Source organism: Mesoplodon bidens, assembly GCF_964165515.1.
Source record: "Mesoplodon bidens genome assembly, chromosome: 17".
Taxonomy (NCBI): domain Eukaryota; kingdom Metazoa; phylum Chordata; class Mammalia; order Artiodactyla; family Ziphiidae; genus Mesoplodon; species Mesoplodon bidens.
In genome coordinates this window covers 25,345,822-25,369,339 of record NC_138174.1, presented here as the reverse complement: position 1 = coordinate 25,369,339, position 23,518 = coordinate 25,345,822, and the positions used below count along the sequence as shown (strand labels likewise).

The window sequence follows — 23,518 nt, the reverse complement described above, 5'->3', positions numbered from 1 at the left end:
TTAATCATTAGAGAAATGCAAATCAAAACTACAATGTGGTATCACCTCACACCAGTCAGAATGGGCATCATCAAAAAATCTACAAACAATAAATGCTAGAGAGGGTGTGGAGAAAAGGGAACCCTCTTACACTGTTGGTGGGAATGTCAATCGATACAGCCACTATGGAGAACAGTATGGAGGTTCCTTAAAAAACTAAAAATAGAACTACCATATGACCTAGCAATCCCACTACTGGGCATATACCCTGAGAAAACCATAATTCAAAAAGAGTCATGTACCACAATGTTCATTGCAGCTCTATTTACAATAGCCAGGACATGGAAGCAACCTAAGTGTCCGTCAACAGATGAATGGATAAAGAAGATGTGGCACATATATACAATGGAATATTACTCAGCCATAAAAAGGAACGAAACTGAGTTATTTGTAGTGAGGTGGATGGACCTATATGGGGGAAAAAAAAAAGTCATCATGAAGAACCTAGGGGCAAGAAGGGAATAAAGACACAGACTTACTAGAGAATGGACTTGAGGACACGGGGAGGGGGAAGGGTAAGCTGGGACAAAATGAGCGAGTGGCATAGACACATACACACTACCAAATGTAAAATAGATAGCTAGTGGAAAGCAGCCACATAGCACAGGGAGATCAGCTCGGTGCTTTATGACCACCTGGAGGGGTGGGATAGGGAGGGTGGGAGGGAGGGAGACACAAGAGGGAAGAGATATGGGGATATATGTATAGCTGTTTCACTTTGTTATAAAGCAGAAACTAACACAGCTTTGTAAAGCAATTATACTCCAATAAAGATGTTAAAAAAACCAAAGCAAAACAAACAAACCGAAAGAAAGGCCTTCTGATGTAATAAGGGCCATAACTGATATAGATCCCACACCATTTTACCAACAAGATTAAGAGAAGGAAGAAAAAACTTTCAGAGGATTCAACCAATAAATGTATTATAAATTGTTAAAGGCATGGGGAATATTAAGGGGGGGAGGCAACCCTTTCTTCAAGTAGTTTAGCACTTATCTGGGAAATTAATAATGTATATATAAAAATTTAACATGGCAAATGTATGATAATGACATTAAGTCATGTAGGAATAACAGGATAAAGTTGTTAATTCCTGAAGGGATGATTTTAGGATAAGTTCCTGGAATAAGTAGGTTTTGTCCTAAAATCTTGAAAGATGATTAGAACTTAAACAGGTAACAGGTATGAATGTGGAAGATCAAACAGTGGGGAAGCAGAAAAGCATTTGGGAAAATCATACAGTAGGCTGGCAAAACTAATGTAGTACAAGAAAGAAAAGAGCATGAAACAATCACACTATGAAAAGCTTCTAACCGTAAGTTAAGGTGTTTAGTTTGATTATACAGTCAAGAGAAATATATCAAAAGTTCTGGACAGTCCACTGTTCTGAAACACTTCCTCTTCTTCATCTGTCAGATAAACTGGATCTTCCTTCAAGGTCCAGTTCAAATGTAATTTCCATGGTGAAGCTTTCCCAAAGTTGCAGGGCCGTCAAAGACTCCTTTCTCTGCATCCACCGCACTCTGTGCTGACCTCTGTTACACGGGGTAGTGATTGCCAAACACTGAATGAGAATTAACGGGCAGCTTGGTGAAAAGACAGCAGTTTACACTTTAGCTTCTAGGAATCAGCAGAGTGAGCCAATTTACACCCTAAGAGCGAAAGTCAGAAGACCACCTTCTTACATTGGGGCGGGATTCTATAAAAATATTTGTTTTACTTTCCCTAGCATGTCACCAAGGTTCTCCCTAGTGAGCTAAGTCTGTTAAGCACAAATAACTATGATTTGCTAAGTTCTACTTTTAGAACCAACAACTGAAAAAAACATATAGTGTAATGATATATCAAAATTATAAAAAGCATTAAACTAACAGCTGTTTTTCACTCAATTAACTTCTGGAATATTTGAGCATAGAGTCAAGTTTCCTTCTCTTTAGATACTTAGGTCCACAACCTTCAGCTTTCTTTTTCTCTCATACATTCACCAGGCAAACATACCTGTTCAATAAGGTCAAACCAAGGCACTTTCAAATAAAAGTATACTGTAATTCAATACTGAGCGTTGCTCTCCCACAAAAGTACCTCACTCTCACCTACAAATAGGCCCAGTTTAGAATGGATAGCAAGAACAGACTTCTAAATGGCTTGTCAGCACCAGCAATATTGATATTTCTTTTCCAACACCCCTTTCCTCATCCCTGCCCAAAGTTCTTCCAAGCAAATCTGAAAAGAGTACGAATTGATATAAGGGAAAATGATCAAGGTGGTGGCAACCACACATTAATGGTGTCAGGTTCTTTAGACGACTACATTAATAACCACAGACCATAACTAAAAACAGGAAATACATTCTAATCTGGTACCTTCAAACAGTGACTTTATAAAGACCAACCAATTAAACCAATATAGGATCATAAAACAGAACAAATTATTTTAAAGATACAAATACTTCTTAACTTTGAAAAGTCAAAATCCCAACAGAGTTATGTAACTTAACAAGTCAGTTCTAAAATTCATTCAAAACTCTATCCCAATTTTGGGGTGGGGGGGAGAATATCTTTATCAGATATCCAATCTATGAAGTGATACTAATGAAAGCAATGTGAGATTGGCACACTACAAAACAGGTAAATGGAATAAAATACACTAGGGCAAGTTCAAAACTAAAGTCTATACTTCTGGTAATTTAGTGTACAACAGAGGCAGCAGTCTAAACGTGGAAATCATAAAACGCTCAATAAATGGCGAAGGGCCAATATCCCCATCTGTGGGAGAGGAGAGTCGTCAGATTCCTGTACCTCACATCCTACAAAAGTAGATTTCAGGGCTTCCCTGGTGGTGCAGTGGTTAAGAATTCGCCTGCCAATGCAGGGGACACAGGATCGAGCCCTGGCGCGGGAAGATCCCACATGCCGCGGAGCAGCTAAGCCCATACTCTACAACTACTGAGTCTGTGCTCTAGAGCCCGCACTCTAGAGCCCGCGAGCCACAACTACTGAAGCCCACTCACCTAGAGCCCGTGCTCTGCAACAAGAAAAGCCACCACAGTGAGAAGTCCACGCACCGCAACGAAGAGGAGCCCCCGCTCACCGCAACTAGAGAAAGCCCACACAGAGCAATGAAGACCCAACACAACCAAAAATAAATAAAATAATTTTTTTTTTTTAAAGTAAGATTTCAGGGGCTTCCCTGGTGGCGCAGTGGTTGAGAGTCCACCTGCTGATGCAGGGGACATGGGTTCGTGCCCCAGTCCGGGAAGATCCCACATGCCGCGGAGCGGCGGGGCCCGTGAGCCATGGCCACTGGGCCTGCGCATCTGGAGCCTGTGCTCCGCAACGGGAGAGGCCACAACAGTGAGAGGCCCATATACCGCAAAAAATAAAAACAAAAAACCAAATAAACAACAACAACAAAAAAAGTAGACTTCATATGGACTAAGGAGTTAAACCTATAAAATATACTAGAAGAAAATATAAGAGAATATTTAATAGTTTTAGGGGTAAGAAAAGCTTTCCTAAACGAAACTCACCCAAAAAAATGGTAAATTTTATGACATAAATATTTTAAATTTCTATAGGGCACAAGATATCATATTGTTAAAAGACAGTACCAGATTGGGACAAAATATCTGCATCACATGTCATAAAAAGAGAGTTAACCATTAACTGTACAATGAATTAGAAGACAATGACACTGATGTAAATTCATAATATATAAAGAACTCCTACCAGGCAAAAGGATATTATTAATTCAAAGAAAATTCAAATCAACAATAAAAAAAAAAGCTAATGGAACAATCCCACAACCTCAATAGTAGTAGTCAAGAAAATGCAAATTAAATGGTAAAATGTAATTTTTTTTTCACCCAAAAGACTGAACAAAAAGAAAAAAAGGATTTCTGTTAGTGATGGTTTGAGAAATATACTGTTAGTGGTAGTAGAAACTGATACAGTTTTTTGAATATACTTTTAGTAAACTCAGTAATTCTACTTTTAAAAATTTACTACAGAAATAGTCATACAAGTATACGAAGATACACTACACACTTCATGCGCGTGCGCGTGAAGTAATAAAATGACAGTGCTCAGTAAATATTACTATGTGCCAGGCACAGTTCTAAGAACTTTATATACATCAACACACTTAATTTTCACAACCCTAACTACAATATCAAGTCTGTTATTATGATCCCTGTTTTGCAGATAAGGAAACTAAGACACAGGGAGGTTAAGTAACTTGCCCAAGGTCACAGAGATAATAAGTAGTGGAGCAAAGATTCAAATCCAGGTGCTCTGACTCCAATATCTGAGCTCTTAACCATTGTAGGTCTATTGCCTCCCAAACAAGGATATTCATTTATAATATATTAACAAACTAGTGGGAATAGCCAATTGCCCATGATCAAATACTGGTAAAGTAAATTATAATCCATCCACCATGTGGGAAAATAAATGATGCAGAGCTGGCATACAAACACACAAATATTTATAATATATTAAGTGAAAATAAGTCACAAAAAAGATATTACATTCTTTCATTTGTATCTTAAAAACAACCTGTGTATATAGGTTGGTATGTATGTATATTGTTCTTCTGTTTAGGCCTTTGTCCAAAAAATTACACATCAAATAGTCAATACTGGTATCTTCTGGGGAGAACAGGATTAGGGACTGTAAGTGAAAAGAGACTCTCACTATTTACTTTCTTTTTCTCTTAGATGACTTGTTTTATAATTGGCATGCTATGACTTTTATACCAAAAACAAATTTAAGGAAACAAAAAACAACAAAGTAGAGCTACAGCTACTTAATAGATAAGATGCTAATAAATCTGACACTACTGGATCCACCCCTGCAAGCATCAAGTTAAGTTTTCTGTGCTCATGGCCACAGATGAAAAAACCCTAAACCTGGCCAACTGATTATAATATAGTACAATCAGCATATATCATGGCAAGAGCATTCAACATCATTAGTGAGAGTTAAACTGCTTGGGTTCAAGCTGTAGCTCCACTATTTACCAACTGTATGTACGACTTCGGGTAAGTCACTCAACCTATCTATTCTCTCAATTTCCTCATTGTAAAATAGGGATGATAGTATTTGCCCCATGTTTCACATTTGTTAAGTCCTTATAATAATATCTCAAAAAACTAATACATATTCATTTTGTTAGATAAAAGATAAATAACTTTTTATAAATAAATAAGAAAAATATATATGTGCATTCTGATGTTAAGGTATGAGTACATCTCCCTATCCAAAGTCATTAATAACCTCTCTAAGTTAAACTAAGTACATCACAGATGGTAAGGGTAGGTACTGCCTTGGAAAACTTTTTCTAAGGCTATATAGATACACGTATGAATGCTGCACCATGATGTAAAACGTATTTCTTATGGTTAAAGAGTGTCAAAGCCAGTGCACTGGAAGCATATACCAGTGAGCGGCTTAGAGCTCTGTCCCCTGTGGCCACATCCCAAGAACAAACCTCACCACATCTTTCATCTTCGAGGGCTGCACAGTAAACGCACAGTTTTCAAACCTTAACGTATACAGAAACATACTGTTTTAAAACAAATTCAAAACACTTTCTCCTTCTAAAATGTCTTTTCTATTGTCCCTAGATTAAATCCATAAACTATTTTTAATTGGGATGCAATCTTCTCCCTCACACTTTTTTCCTCCCTAGCCAAAGTTCACCTTGATTTTACAGCACCTTAATCGAAATTCTCACCGTTTGTAGGTTTATTTATAAATGTTTTATTCTGTCTCTTCACTCAACAGTACAATACAAAGAACTAAGAAATTACAATACCCTGCCAAAAGTAAGAATCACCTAGAATAAAAGCATGATACATTATAATTGGCCTATTAAAGTTAGATATTTAGGATTAGGCTTATTTCAATATTTAAATCAACTTTATTAGACATTATTTTAAGTCTACTAGCCCTCAAAATATTTTTCCCAGTACAAGGAATTCCTACTCCATGAGTACAATGAATCTTTCTAGCACATGATTTCTCTCACATCACGTCTTACATTCCCAAATAACCTGTTCAAAATGAAGTAAATTATAAAGTCCCAAGAACCTCTAGTGGGGAGGGGGGAGACCAGAATTAACTCAGTCCTTTTCTCATTATCTCTTGGATCTTTCTTACACTCTAGAAATAGTAATTTACACATCTTGTATAAATTCAATAAAAGAAAGCCAATTTAGAAATTCTTCAGTTCAATCCCTTCATTCAGCAGATGATGAAATCAGGATCTAGAGAAGTTAAGTAACTTCCTCAGAGTCACATGCTTTGGACTGAAATGATGTCTGATAATGAGACTGCTAACATCTTTCCATCCCCTTGAAGGAATAGTCCAGGATTATAAATCTTAATTAACCACATATATTAAAACTGTGTAATTGCAAGCAACTATTACGATCACCAGTCCTAAGAAAAATTTACATGTCTTGTCAGTATGTCATCTAGAACTTTTCAGAGTACTCTGAAATAATTACTTAAGGTATTTCCTGTTAAGTCTCATTTTACAGAAAAACAAGCTAACCCCGAAAGTATTATATCCTTGTTACCGCATCAAAGCTAAGGATAAGATTCTATCTTAATGAATTAACTAGTACTTAACACATAAAATCACATTACCTCCACATTTTTAACATCTAAATGTTTACATTAATAAAGTTTCTCCTACTGTCTTTTAAAGGAAATAATTTTGAGACAAATAGAAAAAGCAAAATAATAAATTTATTAAAATCCAATTTTCTCTGCGTCTCATTCATACCTGTTGTTCATCCTCCATGACGTTACTAGCAAATTCAAATACTAGGTCGTTCTGTTGGACAACAGCAGCCATAATAAAGCATTCCCCTTAGATCCACATGAGAAAAATTCCAAACAGGTTCAAGCACCAGGCAGCAGAGTCCAGTGACCAATTTGTGTAAATAACCCAAGCTAAGTCTGCGAAGTTACTGTATACCAGGTTTTCTTTAAGGAAGGTGCTTCAAATCTTCTTGATTCACTGGGATTTTCCTTAAATTGAGACAATTTTTCTGAAATTTTTCTTCTCTAGAACTTCTTGACCTGAAAAACATAAGTTAGTTATGAGAAAGCAATCATACTATTTTGAATATAACAGTTAATACAGACAGTAATGTCTCCAAAGCATTTTTCTGTTAACGTTTTTAAACAAAACCAACATGACTAGTGAATACACGGTTGTTGTTGTTTTTTAAAAAAACTAGACATATGTTTTCTTTTAAGATTTCATTCCTGCTAAGATAAGATCACCTCTCATTACTGAAAATGAAGCCATTCTCTCCCACGAACCCCCATTAAACTAGGAAGTGCTATTTATTAAAAAAAAAAAAAATTCCACCCAGCCATAACTAGGTTTTTGTAATTGCAATAAAGGATATATAAACAATTTCCTTCTTTCTACTAACCTAGCAAACCACACACATAGGAATTCCTACTCCATGAGTAATTTCATAACATATATTTTTGCCTTAATAGAAACATTCAGACAGTATCCTTGTTAGGCCTAATATATATAAGGATTTAAAATCTGTCTAATACATTTAAAGTTTAATAGTACTATTTTAAGAGCTTTTAAAAATAAGCAGAAATAAAGCTCACTCTTTCTGTTCTTTAAAAAGGTTTCTGATAAGTAGAATGCTTCACCATGCTTAAGCCTGTCTTCAGTGGCTTCTTTTTTAATGCACTGAAATGTATCCTTATCTCTAGCACAGGCTTGCAAGCAACAGGAAGGAAACAGCACTTGACCACGTCATGGCAAATTAGAACATGCAAAGAAGTGCACTTTACAATAGAAAAACAGAAACGCAACTTAAGAGTGAAAACAATTTCACAGCAGAGGGAGAAGAGCTCTAAAGAGTGCCTGCCAAAGATGTTTGCATATTTAACAATATATTTTTTTAAAGTTACCACTACTAACAAAAGTAAAAGGAAATTAAAAGTTTATCACAATTTTATTAAATATTGCTTCATATGGTTATGGCCATAAATATGACATGAAAAGACAAAGACATAAAAATAAGCACATTAAAGAACATCTAGTTCTTTGAAACAGCATTTACAATTTTAATTTTAAAGAGACAAGTTCAGGAATGAAGCTGATCTCGTGAATCAGTTTCCCTGAAAACTTAAATCCAGCCAGTATGTGCTAGCTAAATCACATACTCATTTTCCTAATTTCAGTAAAGCCAATTTCCTATATATTGCAGACTCTAGGGGTCATCATGGATGACTGTGGTTTCCCTAACAGGAAATAAAAAAAAAAAATTAAGAATTCAATTCAGTTCAATATTTCTACTCACTAACTTCTAACCCAGCAGTTTCCCACACCCACTTCATCTCTTTTAATAAAGACTTCAACTCCAACACTGGGAAAGTATTTTTAGCACTACTATTTAGGTAGTTTTTGAGTACTGCACCATGTCTGGTGCGGGGGAAAGTACTTTGACCAAAATTCATCAGACAGACATAGAAACATAAAACATACAATATTTTCCTTTAAACTCTCACCCAATTCTTCTGTACTAGGCTTTCCTTCTTAGGTCCTCCACACAAACTACATTCATTCTTACCTCCGTTTTCAACTTCTACTATTCCCCATTCCTGGAATTCCCCTCCCACTTCTCAGTACCCATTCCCATCTTCTCTATCCTTCAATGCTCAAGTCCCATTTCTTTCACAGAGCCTCCCGACCTCTATGCCTTGACCTACATGGGCCTTCAAAAATACAGCACTTATTACCTCTACCACCAAATTAGCACTAACTGTACACTGTCTCACACTTGAAAATTATGTCCCCCTAATTCAATTGAGTACGTGTTTCAGTGTCTATTATTTGCAAAGCTATGTACCAGGCACCACAATAATTAGAGCAAAACTTCTCTGGGTAAATAACCATTGTCTAAAGTTTCTTCTGTACCTACCAAACCTGTGCGGTTTGGTAATAATAATAAAAAGGATTATATTAATGATAATAATATAATACTAATAATAAAAAGGATAACATTAATGACAGATATTGTTTTGAAAATCTATCATAGATATTTACGCTCTATGTATGTTCTTTGAAAGAATTACTGTAAGACTTTTGACAAGATGGAAATCATTATTCTGAACTTAAAAGAACCACAGTAAGAAAGTATAACCAGAAGCAAGGGATGTTTCCTGACAGAAAAGTTTCTCTGTAAAAGGTTAGATTCCAAAATCCATTTATTCATAAATACAAAGGTGACACTGTTCCAATGATCAATGTGAACATATCTGTGTAAAGTTTCACTTTCTTTTCCATTGCAGTCACAAACCTTTTCTTACTAGCACTTCCACAGTGTTACTGTTCTTTAATAAATGTTTTTTTTAGTCTCAAAAATAAGGACAAGCAATCAACATACCTGTATCTTACGGCACACACTAGGAACCAACAGTAATCAACCGAAACTGAAATGACAGCCCATGATCACTAAGCCTTTGTTAGGATAGGAAGAGATAACCTTTATTCTGTTCATTTCTATGTAGAAGTTCATAAACTGAAAATGTGTAAGTAAAGGAAAGCTCCTGCATTATTTTATTGGCTTCATTAGGCCTCTGACCCTCTGTCTTCTTTCACTCTATCCCACTGCTCTTCCTCTTCTCTGAGTAGTTATACAGCCTATGGCACCAAGGTGGTTCCTGGGAAGAATTTTTCTAATTCCCGATCCAGAGGTACCACCCATACATATTAGAGGTACTTATATAACACAGCCTCAGTGTATTAAAATTTTTTCAGCAACAGATGAGACTGGACACCTAGATCAATGATTCAATTTTTCACAAGTAAACTGAGTCCTGTGTCCAAGGTCTCACAATCTGAAAGCATTAACAGAATTACTAGAATCTTCATCTCCTAAATCAGGACTCTGTCCATGACTACAATACACAGCCTCTAAATCTACCCAAATCCTTTATGCTGTAATAGTTCAGAACACAGGTTTCTTTTTCTTTTTAATGTTTTTTTCTTCTTATTTATTTATTTAGGCCGCACCGCGCAGCTTGCGGGATCTTAGTTCCCCGGCCAGGGATGGAAATCGTGTCCCCTGCAGTGGAAGCACGGAGTCTTAACCACTGAACTGCCATGCTAGGGAATTCCCTAGAACACAGGTTTCTAAGTAAATACATATATAAAATTAGAAAAAACAAACTTCCTTCTCTAGTTCAGCTCCCGATGTCCAAATCCACTCACTAAACTGCCTACTGGATAAATCCGTGTCAGTGCCCCTCACAGTCAACGTGTCTACAACATGTCCAAAACTAAACTTATCATTTTACTCCTCAAATCTGCTCTAGTGTGGAAAAAACGTGGGTACTCAGGGTAAAGCAGAGGCCCTTTTTCTACTCTAACAAAATTATAAGGTCTTCAGGAAATGTAAAAATTGGTTGAATTTACTAACCATTAGCTATATGTATTATATTCAGGCACATTCTGCTGTATTAATAGTTCCCAAACATATTTCATTTTCAAAGTGTCATTTAGTCTTTATAAAATAACAAGTAAAAAGTGAAAACTATTAATTCAACACAAAGACACAGACAGTTAACTTACTTGCACAGTTTTGTGCAGTCATCCAGTTGGGAATCCACCAAATAAGAAAAACTCCCCAAGCTGGCTGTCATATCTTTCAACTCGGTAAGGACCATATTCTTATTCTTCAAGGAGACATGCCAAAGGAATGTCTCATCAATGAGGTCCTCACCGCTTATTGCCAAACTAAGCTTCAAATTTAAGGTAAAGTAGTAGTCAAGCAAAACGGTTAGGAGCACAGGCTCTGGAATCAGACCACTTGGGTTTGAATCTTCTGCACTGTGACTTTGGACAAGTTACTTACTTAGTGTCAGTCTCTTCTTCCTGCAAAATAGGTATAAGCCACAGTTTTCTCATTCTGTAAAATGGGCATAACAACACCAAAATCTAGAGTTTCTGTGAAGATGAGATGCGAATGTATGTGCAGAATCCTTGGCATATAAATTTTACTCAATAACATTAGCTTCATTATAATCTATGTACAGTGCAAGAGATACGTAACACATGCTTGCCAGATAACAAATTATTCCTTAAGTCTCATTTCCATACTCCCTAGGAGTCTCCTTTACCACAGCTATTTGCTAGACTCCAACAAAGAACACTATAGCCCCATTATCAACAAAAGTATAATTCTACTCCAGTGCCTAAAAATTTGGCACCTGTTTGATAAATCCAGTTGCTTCAAGGTTAGGACCACACCCTGTCTGGCAAGGCTCCCTTAACACAGAGTTCTATTATGTCCCTAATCCAAACAAAATGAATTTACTGATTGTAAATACAAAACCCTCAGCCACATTACTGGCTACTACAACCAACTCAAATGGTTAACTGTTATATAACTTATTATAAAAGATTTCAGGTATTATAAACATATGATCATCAAAATCAGTTTTTACTACTTTTCACACTTGCCTTCTAATCCCTAATTGAATGCAAATTTAAGTTCCCTTCAAAAGGGCTTTAAACACAAGGGTCTATAAACCCATTAATTCATAATGATATTTTTAAAAAATCACTGCCAACCTCTGGAAGTTATTAGGCTACCAATTCATTAAGCTCAATATGAAAACTGACAAAGGGAACCAGTCAAACAAAAGAGGAATAAGTTTTTAGATTAGACAGTTCTGGCCCAAAGAAGGTAAAATACACCAGCTTAGAGCAATGGGTGGTTGAATGACTACCTTTAATTTGAATGACTATCTCTAATAAAGTATTCAGAGAGTGTGTGTGTGTGTGTGTGTGTGTGTGTGTGTGTGTGTGTGTGTGTGTGTGTGTGTGTGTGTGTGTGTGTGTGTGTGTGTGTGTGTGTGTGTGTGTGTGTGTGTGTGTGTGTGTGTGTGTGTGTGTGTGTATTTATAAGGCGGGGAGTATCTAAAGAACTGGAACTATGTAGTAACCCCAGATGCCAGGTACCTGAACGGAAAGTACTTTTATATGAAGTGGTAACCTGATAAACCACCCTTTTCAGCATACAGATACACCCATCGTAAGAACAGGAAGTATATTGGAAAAACCATGAAACCAGAAAAAATACAATAAAAATTAAAGAAAACAGAGTAAGAAACGTGAGAGAAGAGAAGCTATTCAAGTTAGAAATGAGAAGCAAGCAATAAATCCATAAACTGTAATGACTGGAATTCTTCCATAACAGACCATAGTTAGGCCTTTCCAGTTGTTTTCTAGTATGGTAGAATGCTTTGTATTAGCTCCCAACAGAAATGAAAATAATAAATCAGTGGTATCAAGATAAATTCTATACAATCTTCCAAGGGTCTGCCCATTCTCAATCTGAAAAGTGTGGAATCACATACTTTTAGAACTAAAAAAGATGTAAGGATTACCTAGGACAATGCATTTGTTGAACAGTTAGAGAATTTGGGCCTAGCGCAGTCTGACTTGTCCAAGGTCACACAGACAGTTAATGACAAAGAAAGCAACAATTCTCTACTTTTCCCCAATTCCCAGCCCAATTCTCTACATTAATAGAATTTCATTAGTATTTTTCATTAGTAGAATATCTGGACAAGTAAGAAATCCCTTACACACATTTGCTACCTGGTAAATCATTTTCAGTCACATTTTTATGTGGAATAACTGAAAAAGAGGAGTTTCTACATTTTTCTATTATTGCTTTAAATCTTAAAATTTTACTATTGTTGTTCGCTTCCAAGTTCTATCATATATCATACTATCTTGCTTTACCTTCACTCAGCCTAAAAAAGTGAAAAGGAAACATCAATAAGCCTTTTTATAAAGCTACCACAATAACTCATTAAAATACTTTAAAATTAATTTTATTGACATTTTTCTTGCTAGTTCTTTGAATACAATACTGCTATCACACTAAAAACTTGTAGATAAGAAAAAAATAAAAAACACATCAAAATGTAGTTACAGTTAAGTAACCAGACTTTAATCTCCCCCAACAAGGGTAGTCTCTCAGTTTCTACTGAATAAGGAAACAAACAAACAAAGACATTAATTGTAAAATAAATCTCACTGCATAGCACTCTCTAAATCATGTACTCTATACACAAAGTAGAAGAGGAAAAAATACAAGTAAATGTCACAGAGGAGCAAATCATTCCCTACTGCATTCAGGGTTCTCTTAATTCAAAAAGAAAATGTTTCTATACTACCACCTTTAACTCATTTCAAATATTCAAGGAATTCAAGAAAATGTAGAATAAGTTTAAAAATATTGTTATTGGAATCATATAAGTACCATATATATAACCATCTATCTTTTAAGTAGCTCCACTGCTTTAGGCATCTTTCATTGACACTGAGGGGGAGGCAAGGGAAGTGAAGTACTTAGATCTTTTTCAAAAGTATATTTTTATTTCCACGTGAATGAAACACAAATTGATGTTTTTTGTATTCTGGTGATTTATGCAAAGCCAAAGCAGGCCTTGGAAACCTGAATAAGCTCACCTTAGCTTCAACCATGTTAAAGTGAAACAACAACAACAACAACAACAAAAACCCCACAAAGTCAATATGATCAAGGGAACAGGCTGACTTCTCTATGCTTGGCCTTTCTGCTGACACCCCAGAACAGTTCCAGTACTCAGAGGACAGGCTGCAATTACTCACTCCCCAGACCTGAAAGGCCGGTTCTTTCACATTGTTCTCCACTTCCCATCATTGGCCACTTAGGCCTACCTGGTGTCACATTACACTCAGGCAGCATTTGTAGCACCTTGCAAAACCATATCACATACCTAGACCTGTTCATACCTGTGGTCTCAAGACTAACCCTTTTTCTGAGCATGTTCTGAAAACAAGAGAATTTAAAACCAAAGAGAAATACCCAACAGTAATCAGATAGTCTTTTAACCTTGGTCATGAAAAAAAAAAATTTACTTTCTCCAAATGGCTGAAAGTGATCATTGTCAAAAATGTCATTTATTGGTGTTTTTATTATGCAAATAAACTGACTGAAGGAACTTTCTTCCCTCCAGCACGCAAAATCTAAACTCCGACAAAAACACACCTAGCTCGGGAACACAAATATGCTGAAATGTGCTTATCAGCAAGACCTGATCGGGCAGTTAACATTTTTCTTTCTGTAACAAACAAGAATCAGTTCACAAGAAAACTGTTTCATTTCTGTGGCTGTTTATTCCCCCGTTTAATATTATCATCAGAGAAAAGATACGCTCTAGTCCAATGGTTCCCTCACCTGAGAATACGGCAGATTCCCATCAATAACAATGTTTCATTCTGGCCCAAAGTGAAAGGGAAAAGCCAGGGATGTTGCTGTGAAGTCCCACAGGAGATTTTGCTACAGGACACGGCTCCTGCCATCTCTAACTCCCACACTGCACAATACTCTTCTAGAAGAGACTGTTACTCTGTCATGAGAAGTTTCACTCTTAGGAAGAGACACACCATCAGGTGAAAACAAAATCAAAGGTTACATAAAAAGCTTAATGGCCACAGATTGTATTATTAGGTGATAGCAGCTCTATGTGTTCAATTGATGGGTCATTACTACCTTTACTCTAGCTCCCCTTGTGGTTCTTCACCCTGCAATAGGAGTAATTAACCAAAAATGAAAATATGATCAACTTACTTCTCTACTTAAAACTAATCAACGGGGTTTCCCTGGTGGCGCAGTGGTTGAGAGTCCGCCTGCCGATGCAGGAGACACGGGTTCGTGCCCCGGTTCGGCAAGATCCCACATGCCGCAGAGCAGCTGGGCCCGTGAGCCATGGCCGCTGAGCCTGCGCGTCCGGAGCCTGTGCTCCGCAGCGGGAGAGGCCACAACAGAGAGAGGTCCGCGTACCGCAAAAAAAAAAAAAAAAAAAAAAAAAAAACAACGAATCAACGCAACACTGTAAATCAACTATACTAAAATTTGTTTTAAAAAAAAGGAACTTCCCTGGTGACACAGTGGTTAAGAATACGCCTGCTAATGCAGGGGACACGGGCTCAAGCCCTGGTCCGGGAAGATCCCACATGCTGCAGAGCAACTAAGCCCGTGTGCCACAACTACTGAGCCTGTGCTCTAGAGCCCGCAAGCCACAACTACTGAGCCCGCGTGCCACAACTACTGAAGCCCGCGCACCTAGAGCCCATGCTCCGCAACAAGAGAAGCCACCACAATAAGAAGCCCACGTACTGCAACAAAAAGTGGCCCCCATGTACCACAACTAGAGAAAGCCCGCGTGCAGCAACAAAGACGCAACGCAGCCAAAAACAATTAATTAATTAATTAATTTTAAAAAAAACTAATCAGTGGCTTCCACTGCCTATAAGAAAAACTTCAAATTCATTAACAGGGTTGAAGTGGCTCTTCATGATGTCCCAAAAGGTATGAGGAAAAATGCAGCCAGTCAGATTTGTAAAAACAGGGTATCTGATCACCTGCACCAGAAGACTGACTGGGAATGTTCACAGACCAAGTTTAAAAAGGACACCTCTGTCACAATTTTTTTACTACTCTTCACTCCCAACTCAAAAATAGGTACACCAGCATTTCTGCATTTTATAGTCTCTCATGGCCCCCTTACCCCGCCCCCGAATTAAAGAAGCCAAAGTCGGCCCTGCCCCAATTCCCCCCAGCACCCTGTATGTACTACCCTTTCCCAGGCTTCATCTGTGCTGAATGATAGGCTCAATCCAGATCTCTCCAAATCTTCTTGGGTGATCATAACCTTTTATACCTGTGGCATTTTAGCAGCCTCTTCCAAGTCACAGTGGGACCAGACTTAAGGATATAAACTCTAGAGATGCAAAGCATTTTCACCTTTTCCCAAGTCACCAACAAGTTTGATGGACTCAAAGATCCTTGTGCACAAAACTTCCTGCTCACTATGTGTGAGAATATCTCCAATTTCATAGCATACCCCTTTTCTTCTTTAAATAATAGAAATCTAGTTTAAATAAGTTTGGATATAATCAAACGATTCTGGCGCTCCATGTCAAGATCCTTAAAATGGGATTCTTCCTACAATCATCCTCGTAACTACCTGGCTCTCACCTAAGATGCTAAACTCAATGACACCAAAAAAACTAGAAGCAGTAAAACCACAAGATGAGAGATGAGAAAGTGGAAGGGCATGGGCTTAGTATAAATTACACATGTAACTTTATATTTTCCTATTGTACATATCTTAAGTTGAAGCAAACTTTAAATATCATTCACAAGTAATATAAAAATTTATAATACAGGGAATTCCCTGGAAGTCCAGTGGTTAGGACTCTATGCTTTTACTGCCGAGGGCACGGGTTTGATCCCTGGTCGGGGAACTAAGATCCCACAAGCCGCATGGTGTGGCAAAACAAAACAAACAAAAAAAGATTTATAATACAGAACAGTTCAATTTTTAGGCCTTCCACAACATCCATTTTCAGAAGAAACCATGGTCTACTGATTGACTTGGTGGTAAAAAAAAATTGGTGAATACTTAGTGAACTTCCCCTTAGCTCAGCACTGTGGGAAAGACAAAAAGATACTGCATGGGCTTATTCCTGTGAAGCTCACAATCTAGTTCAGGAAACAAGACCAAGAGAGAAAACAATTGAACACCAAAAGTTAGCATTTAATTAAACGCTAATAAAGCTGATCTATACTGCAGCATTTCAGAAGAGGGGATGGTCAAATGGATCAAGGGAACACTTTAGACAGTAAAGGACTTAAACTCAACCTTAAAGTGACATAGGATGTGGAGAGACCACAGGGAAAGGGAAAGACAGTATAGTGTGTGTATGTGCATGTTTGCTTATGTGTGCATACATGTGTACATATGTGCGTGTGCGTGTGTGTGTGTGTGTGTGAGAGAGAGAGAGAGAGAGAGAGAGAGAGAGAGAGAGAGAGAGAGAGAAGGCTGAGTCACAGAAGAATAAAGAGAATCAAAACCTACCAAGTAAGTTTGGAGATAGTTAACAGCCTGACCAGAGCTAAGAGTTGACAATGGGAAATAGTAGAAAATGTGGTTAAATAAGCAAAGCAAAACCAATTATGGAGGGTCTTGAAAGTCAGGCAGTGGAATTTAGGCTTGATTTGGAAAGAAGAAGTGGAAAGTTCCTGGAGGTTTTCATATCCGGTTGCAACAACGGAGTGTGGTCCCAAGATTACAAAGCCCAGTGCAAGCGGGATCTGGTAACTACCATCTAAAAATGATGAGGACAGTTTAAACAAACATTCCATAGCTTGACTGCTACACTGATAACTTCTAGCCACTGATGTGTATACTGTCCTCCTTAAATTCTTCATTAATTACTTGTAATAGAGATTCTCAACAATGGTTTTTAAACTACCCAGGGTGTGGGGAAATTATTTAAAACAAACAAAACTCACTAGTTTACTTCAACTTTTTGCTCTCTGCCTAAGGATTGGAAGAAGGGAGAAATAGGAAAATAAAATTTTCAAAAAGATATGACTTATTACGATATAACCTTTCTTACAAGTTATTCAATTGAACATCAAAATTGTCCTACATCCATATGGATACCAGTGAAACTTTGAAATATATGAACTCACTGCATCTATGGATTACTGTATATTGCCATTTAGTATTAAGTATTTTGAAAAGATGATGCTGATTCAGTTAGTGAAGAAGGATATGATATCCATGACAGATTAAAGTTTCTTAGTCACTTAATAGAGACTTCTATCACCAACTTTCAAGGAATCTACTTCCTTCCAGGGTAATGTTTAAAAGAGAGATACTCCTGTAAAAATGTCTAGCTGCATTAAACTTGCTCTTTGTTAGAAGTATTTTCTGCTTTATGGCTTTGCCTTACTCTTTGGAAGTTCAAGAATTCAAAGTTGCTTTAGTAGATATAACAGGCACTTATTAGATTTTTTAAAATACTTTAGCATGAAGACACATCCAGAAATTGTACAATAGCACAATAGGTCCATTTACATTATCATTTGTTGGTAATAATATCTTAGTGTCTAATAAGTGCTTTTACAATTTATAAAGCAAGACATATATACTACTTTACGTAATTCTTAAACATCTCTACAATCACGGATGTTTTTGCACAGATACGAAAAAACCATGATACTTATCCTCAAGGAATTTAAGAGATGATAACAAATTAGAAATAAATAAGAAGGAGAAAATAATAGCTACTATTTACATGTGCCAGGCCTTATGCTACAGTATGTTGCTATATCTGTCATTTAATCTTCATATCAGTAATAACCGTGCATTGACAGAGCCAACCAAATAAGGGCAAAAGGACTTTGTCATGGTCACCACCATACTCACACAGCTTACACAGACGGCCCAGGATAAATATTTGTCAAAGGAATACTCAAGATGCTCAGAGAGAGTTTGAGCACGTCTGACTTCAGCTCACGTTCATTCATCTATTCATACACTCCACTGAGTACCTACAACATGTCAGACTCTATTCTAGGTGGCAGGAATACAGCACAGAACAAAACAGACCAAAACTTCTGCCTTCGAAGGGCTTCTAATCTAGTGATCTTGATGTTCCCCCTCAAAATATTCTGCTTTAAAAATGTGAGATTGTCAGGCAATACAGTTACCTTACAACCCATGAACAGAAACTCTGCCCCTCTCCTCCCATGTCTAACTCCCAGCTACCTCTCAATCCCTGGCAACTAGACACAGAAAATGCGACCTCTCCCACTCAAAGTGGACAGTAAGAGTTGTGGGAGAATTTCTTACCTTTCAGACAATCTGTAGGCACATAAGGAGAGGGGAAGGGAAAATTTGAGGTGAAAATAGATACAGCTAAATCCAATGGCTGACTTCTTCCAGGCAAACCTCAGGGCCTCTATTTCACTTTAATTTTTAATTTGCCTTTGAGTTAACTGAAATTTAACAACAACCAAAAAGTTTATTGGAATTTTTTTTAAAGCATTCCCTTTACAAATATAAACACTTCAAGGAAGAAGAGAAAATTCCCCCTGTATTATCTTTTCCTATATACTAGGTGGCCTTCAGAAATCATATCAGTACTATCTACATTCTTTTATTTATTTCACAAGTGCTCACTAGGGACCTATCTGCCAGACACCAGTGGGTAAGGGAGAAGGACAGGAAAGAAACACTATGGGCAATCAGTCTATCAGCTAAGACAAAAGATGTAGCAGAAGTGGCTACAAAGCTTATTCTCCCATATTATTCAGTAATTATTTGCTGGGGGGACATTCCAGATAGAAGAAGCTAAGGAAAACCTAAAAGGTTAAATCACTGAATAATAGGTAAAATAGTAATTTAATGAAAACAAACCTTTTCCTAAAAGGACACAAGATTTAGCATCAGAAGACCTGCATCCAAATCCTAGTCCTGCCATTTACTAACTTTATTTTCTTGGATAAGTCAACCTCTGTGACCTTCCTTTCATCATCTTAAAGTTGTACCTAGTAAGATTTTACTTTGTAAACCATAAAGTGCTCTAAAAGTTTTAAAGAATACTGATAAACCAAAATACAAAAATAAATTAATGCTTGTCAAAATTTTGAGACCAACATATTAGCTTATCATTTCATATTGCATGTATACCATAGATACAAATTTGAATGCCAGCCTTTTATGACCTATAAAAATTTCACAAAAGTAAACACATTTTATATTTTCTATATCAAACATCTAATTGTGATCCATACAACCCATATAATACAAAACAAGACTACAACATGCCTAGAATCAACAAGTGACAAAAGTTTAATGAAACAAGCTTTATACCTAACTGGTCTCCCTAATGGGAAATTAGAGCAGCAACTGTACATCTGTGTCTCTGTTCCTCTCATCGTGGTTTAACTGACAGGAAGCAGAGAACAAGATATGGCATACAAACGTCAAGTATTTCCTGCCTTCTCTGCTACATCTTTATGTCTTGTTTTATAAATAGTCCAATAGTTTATGTGAAAAGGTATCACAGCCTGGTGTCAGAAGCATAAGATAGAATTGGTAAAGAGTGTTTATGAAAACAGAACACTTAAAAAGGTATTCTGAGGTTGGGATCTAAGTTCATTACACACATGAAGACTCGTTATTAATAGATTTCTTAAGAAGTACTCTTAGGAATAAGTACCTTACAAATTAAGACTTGAAAACCACAATGAGTGAGTAAAAAAATCAAGTCTCTGAACAACAGAACAGCCCCCAAACTATTTTACCCAACTGGTTAGATAAATAACATGTGACCACCTAGATAGAAGACGCTCTCCCCACCCTGCCTTTACCTCTCAAAAAAGATAACTACCACCAAAAACAAAACAAAAAACAAACAAAAAAAACTTTGAACAACTGACTGAAAACAGCAGGACAGACACCTTGCCTCTTTGATCTCTGGTCATTTTTACCATGGCTTCTTGTGAGCACTTCTCCCAGATTACAATTTGTGTTCCCCCCCAATCAAACTATCTCCACTCCCTTGCTCTCTTCTCAGTATATCCAAAACATGGCTCACATTATCTACTCACATATGTTCTCCAACTATACACAAAGCAAATAGAACTCCATTCCCAATAGGTGAATACTTATTACTGTTTTAAGTCATTTAAAGCAAGCTTGCAATTAATTACAACTAAAACAGAGATGCTCACTTTTCATCATGCCTAGCTGCCTCCCCAACTAATAATTCCTAAGAATCACCTCAATTCATCACTCATATGCATCATATTCCATAAAAACTTGGGCACAATACAGCCATCTTCTCCATTGGTCAATTCTTACCTAAGCTGTAAGTTACCACAACTACAATTTCACCAGGCCATACTGCTATTTGTCTCTAGGTCAATGTCCACAATAACTCAATCTTTTACTGCAAGTAAGCTCATCTTATGGTCTTTCTTTCCTAAAGAGAATTTAATATACATGTAATAATCAGCTTTAAACATGGCACCATGTTCCTAAAGCAAGTAACATTTCTTAAATGAGTATCTTGGAAACCAATTTCATTTTTATTCAGTATTTTTCAATGAAAATATCTAGTTCATTCTTTTCAACAGTGTAAGAGTTACTAGTGCCTTCCTAGCATATCTTTAGTATATTTCTTCTCTTACTTGTAAATGTATTACCCTCAACTGTCCCCAGTATCTAGGGAATAAATGCTCCCTGAACCCTAAGGGAATTGTCCATTTCCTTACACATTAGCTCCCTTCCCACAGCCCCTGGCTCTGATGCTTGGGTCGAACCACCTGAAAATGGTCAGGAAAGTCTCAGGACATCTGCAGAGAACCTGGCGTCTACCACTTCTCAACAACCAAATATGCTAACAATGGTGAGCAGCTGTTCTGTTCTTCCAAGTGCAGATGAACAGTACACCTTCCTTTCAGTTTATTCAGAAGACTAACAGGTTATAAATGATCCTATAACAGCCCACATATTTGTCACTGATCCAAAGACGAAAGGATCAAATATAACACCCAGCTTAACAGTTCATGCCATAAAACGTTCTGAATAAACAAATAACTTACACAAATCTTCTGTTTCTAAATATGAACTGTCTCTCAAACTAAAACACGTATAACATTAATTCTGATTATTCTAATTTAAATCTAAAATCTTCACATTCTTTTGCTTTATGCTTTAATATATGTGTGTTTTGTGCGGTATATATTTAACCTTATATAAATAGTATAATACTGTATATATTCTTCCAGCATACTTTAACAAGGCTTCTTTAAGACATAAAATTCTAAATAAACACAAAGGTTACTTGGAAAGGAATTTTAAACATTTGCTAGGACTCAGTGCTTAGAAAAATATTATTACCAAAGAAAGATAAATCATGATTATTAGGCTTCCATTATAACAAACAGAAATATCTAAGATGCAAAAAGCAGCCCATCTTCAGTGATGCCTCTCACAAAGTGTTCTGACCTTCTGCAGAACAAAGGCTATAGCCCACCTTAGGAATGCCATGTGTAGAGATCTTAACAAGAAGCTTGGGGGTCTAACCTTTTCTATCTTGCCTAAAAGGTGCAGGCTACACACCGCCACCAACACAGCACTGGGGACTTCCCTGGCAGTCCAGTGGTTAAGACTCTGCACTTCCAACGCAGGGGGCACGGGTTCAATCCCTGATCTGGAAACTAAGATTCCACATGCCACACAGTGCGGCCAAAAACACAAAATACGGCATTGGTTCCATCAGCATGGATATGTTCTAAATTGCCATAAGAAAATCTCTGGCTGCTGTACTCCCCAGCATCAAGAATTCTCCCTAACAGACAATAAATAATTGTTGAATGAAATCAATAAATTATATAGGATGAAAAGGAACATAATAATAAAAAAAACAAATCCAGGAGACCCCTGAATTGCATGACTTTTAAGAACCCTTCCAACTATAAAATCTTATGACTTCTACTTTCATTTGTTCCTCTTTGTCCCTGCCACTACTTATACGGACACTGTGAAAAAGAGCTCAGAAAAGAGAGCCAAGAGATGACTGCAAAAGCAAAACACTGGATTAAGATCTATGTTTCCCTTTTTATAGCAACTCCCACATTTACATTATTAAATTTTGGAAATCTTATATAAAGATTCCATATCAAGTTTATAACAAAAAAAGTCACTAAAGATGCAGGAATTACTATCATTATAGTAAGAATTTTAAGGAAACAAGATGACACCCATATCAGGAAGCAAGATGAAACACTAATTATGGCAATAAATCTGGTTAGATGTAAAAGTCTGATTTGGGGTATTAGCTACTTAAAAGTTTATCAGTGTCAATTAATACTATATCAATTATGTTTTATGAATCTTTGTTCTAAAATGTGTTTTTGAAAAATATTTGAATGTGTGATGATCCTAAAGACTAAATCATTTCTAGCAAACTATAGCTCCCATGGATCTCAACTGGAAATTATCATTTACTCATCAGAAGTATGCGTAGAGGACTTCCCTGGTGGCACAGTGGTTAAGAATCTGCCTGCCAATTCAGGGGATGTGGGTTCGTGCCCCGGTCTGGGAAGATCCCACATGCCGCAGAGCGGCTGGGCCCGTGAGCCGTGGCCGCTGAGCCTGCGCATCCGGAGCCTGTGTTCCGCAACGGGAGAGGCCACAACAGTGAGAGGCCTGCGTACCACAAAAAAAAAAAAAAAAAAAGAAGTATGCCTAGAGCCATCTCGTTAGTTATGTGGGACAGATACACGGTCCTATTATAACTTAATTCTGAATCTACCTAATCTCCTTCACTGAAATGGTGATTTTTTTAACTGATGTAGAGTTTATTCACCACATTTTTTAAAAATCAACTTCTACTCCTCATCAAATTAAACATTATTTCTCAGTTATATATAAATGTGGAGCAAAAATAAACTACCCCTTATATAGCACAGTTTACTATGAAATAGTTCAACCAAAGAAAGAATACACTGACATACCCATCACCCGGCTTCACATTACATTAACACTTTTCCATAATTTGTTTC

At 36.9% G+C, this 23,518-nt stretch overlaps 1 protein-coding gene across 5 annotated transcripts in view; it reads right to left on the bottom strand.

Annotated features, from left to right (window-relative positions):
• The window catches only part of ELF1 (E74 like ETS transcription factor 1), a 106,394-nt gene that overhangs the window by 47,920 nt on the left and 34,956 nt on the right, over nt 1-23,518 (bottom strand). For 3 of the 5 annotated variants that reach the window (XM_081215133.1, XM_081215132.1, XM_081215136.1), the window contains exon 2: nt 6,832-7,130. In XM_081215133.1, the coding sequence (XP_081071259.1) occupies nt 6,832-6,903 (72 nt within the window). In that variant the 5' untranslated portion in view covers nt 6,904-7,130. Of the gene's footprint in view, nt 1-6,831; nt 7,131-7,685; nt 7,855-10,659; nt 10,753-23,518 lie in introns of those variants that run through there. The other 2 variants (XM_081215134.1, XM_081215135.1) reach the window with 2 other exon arrangements.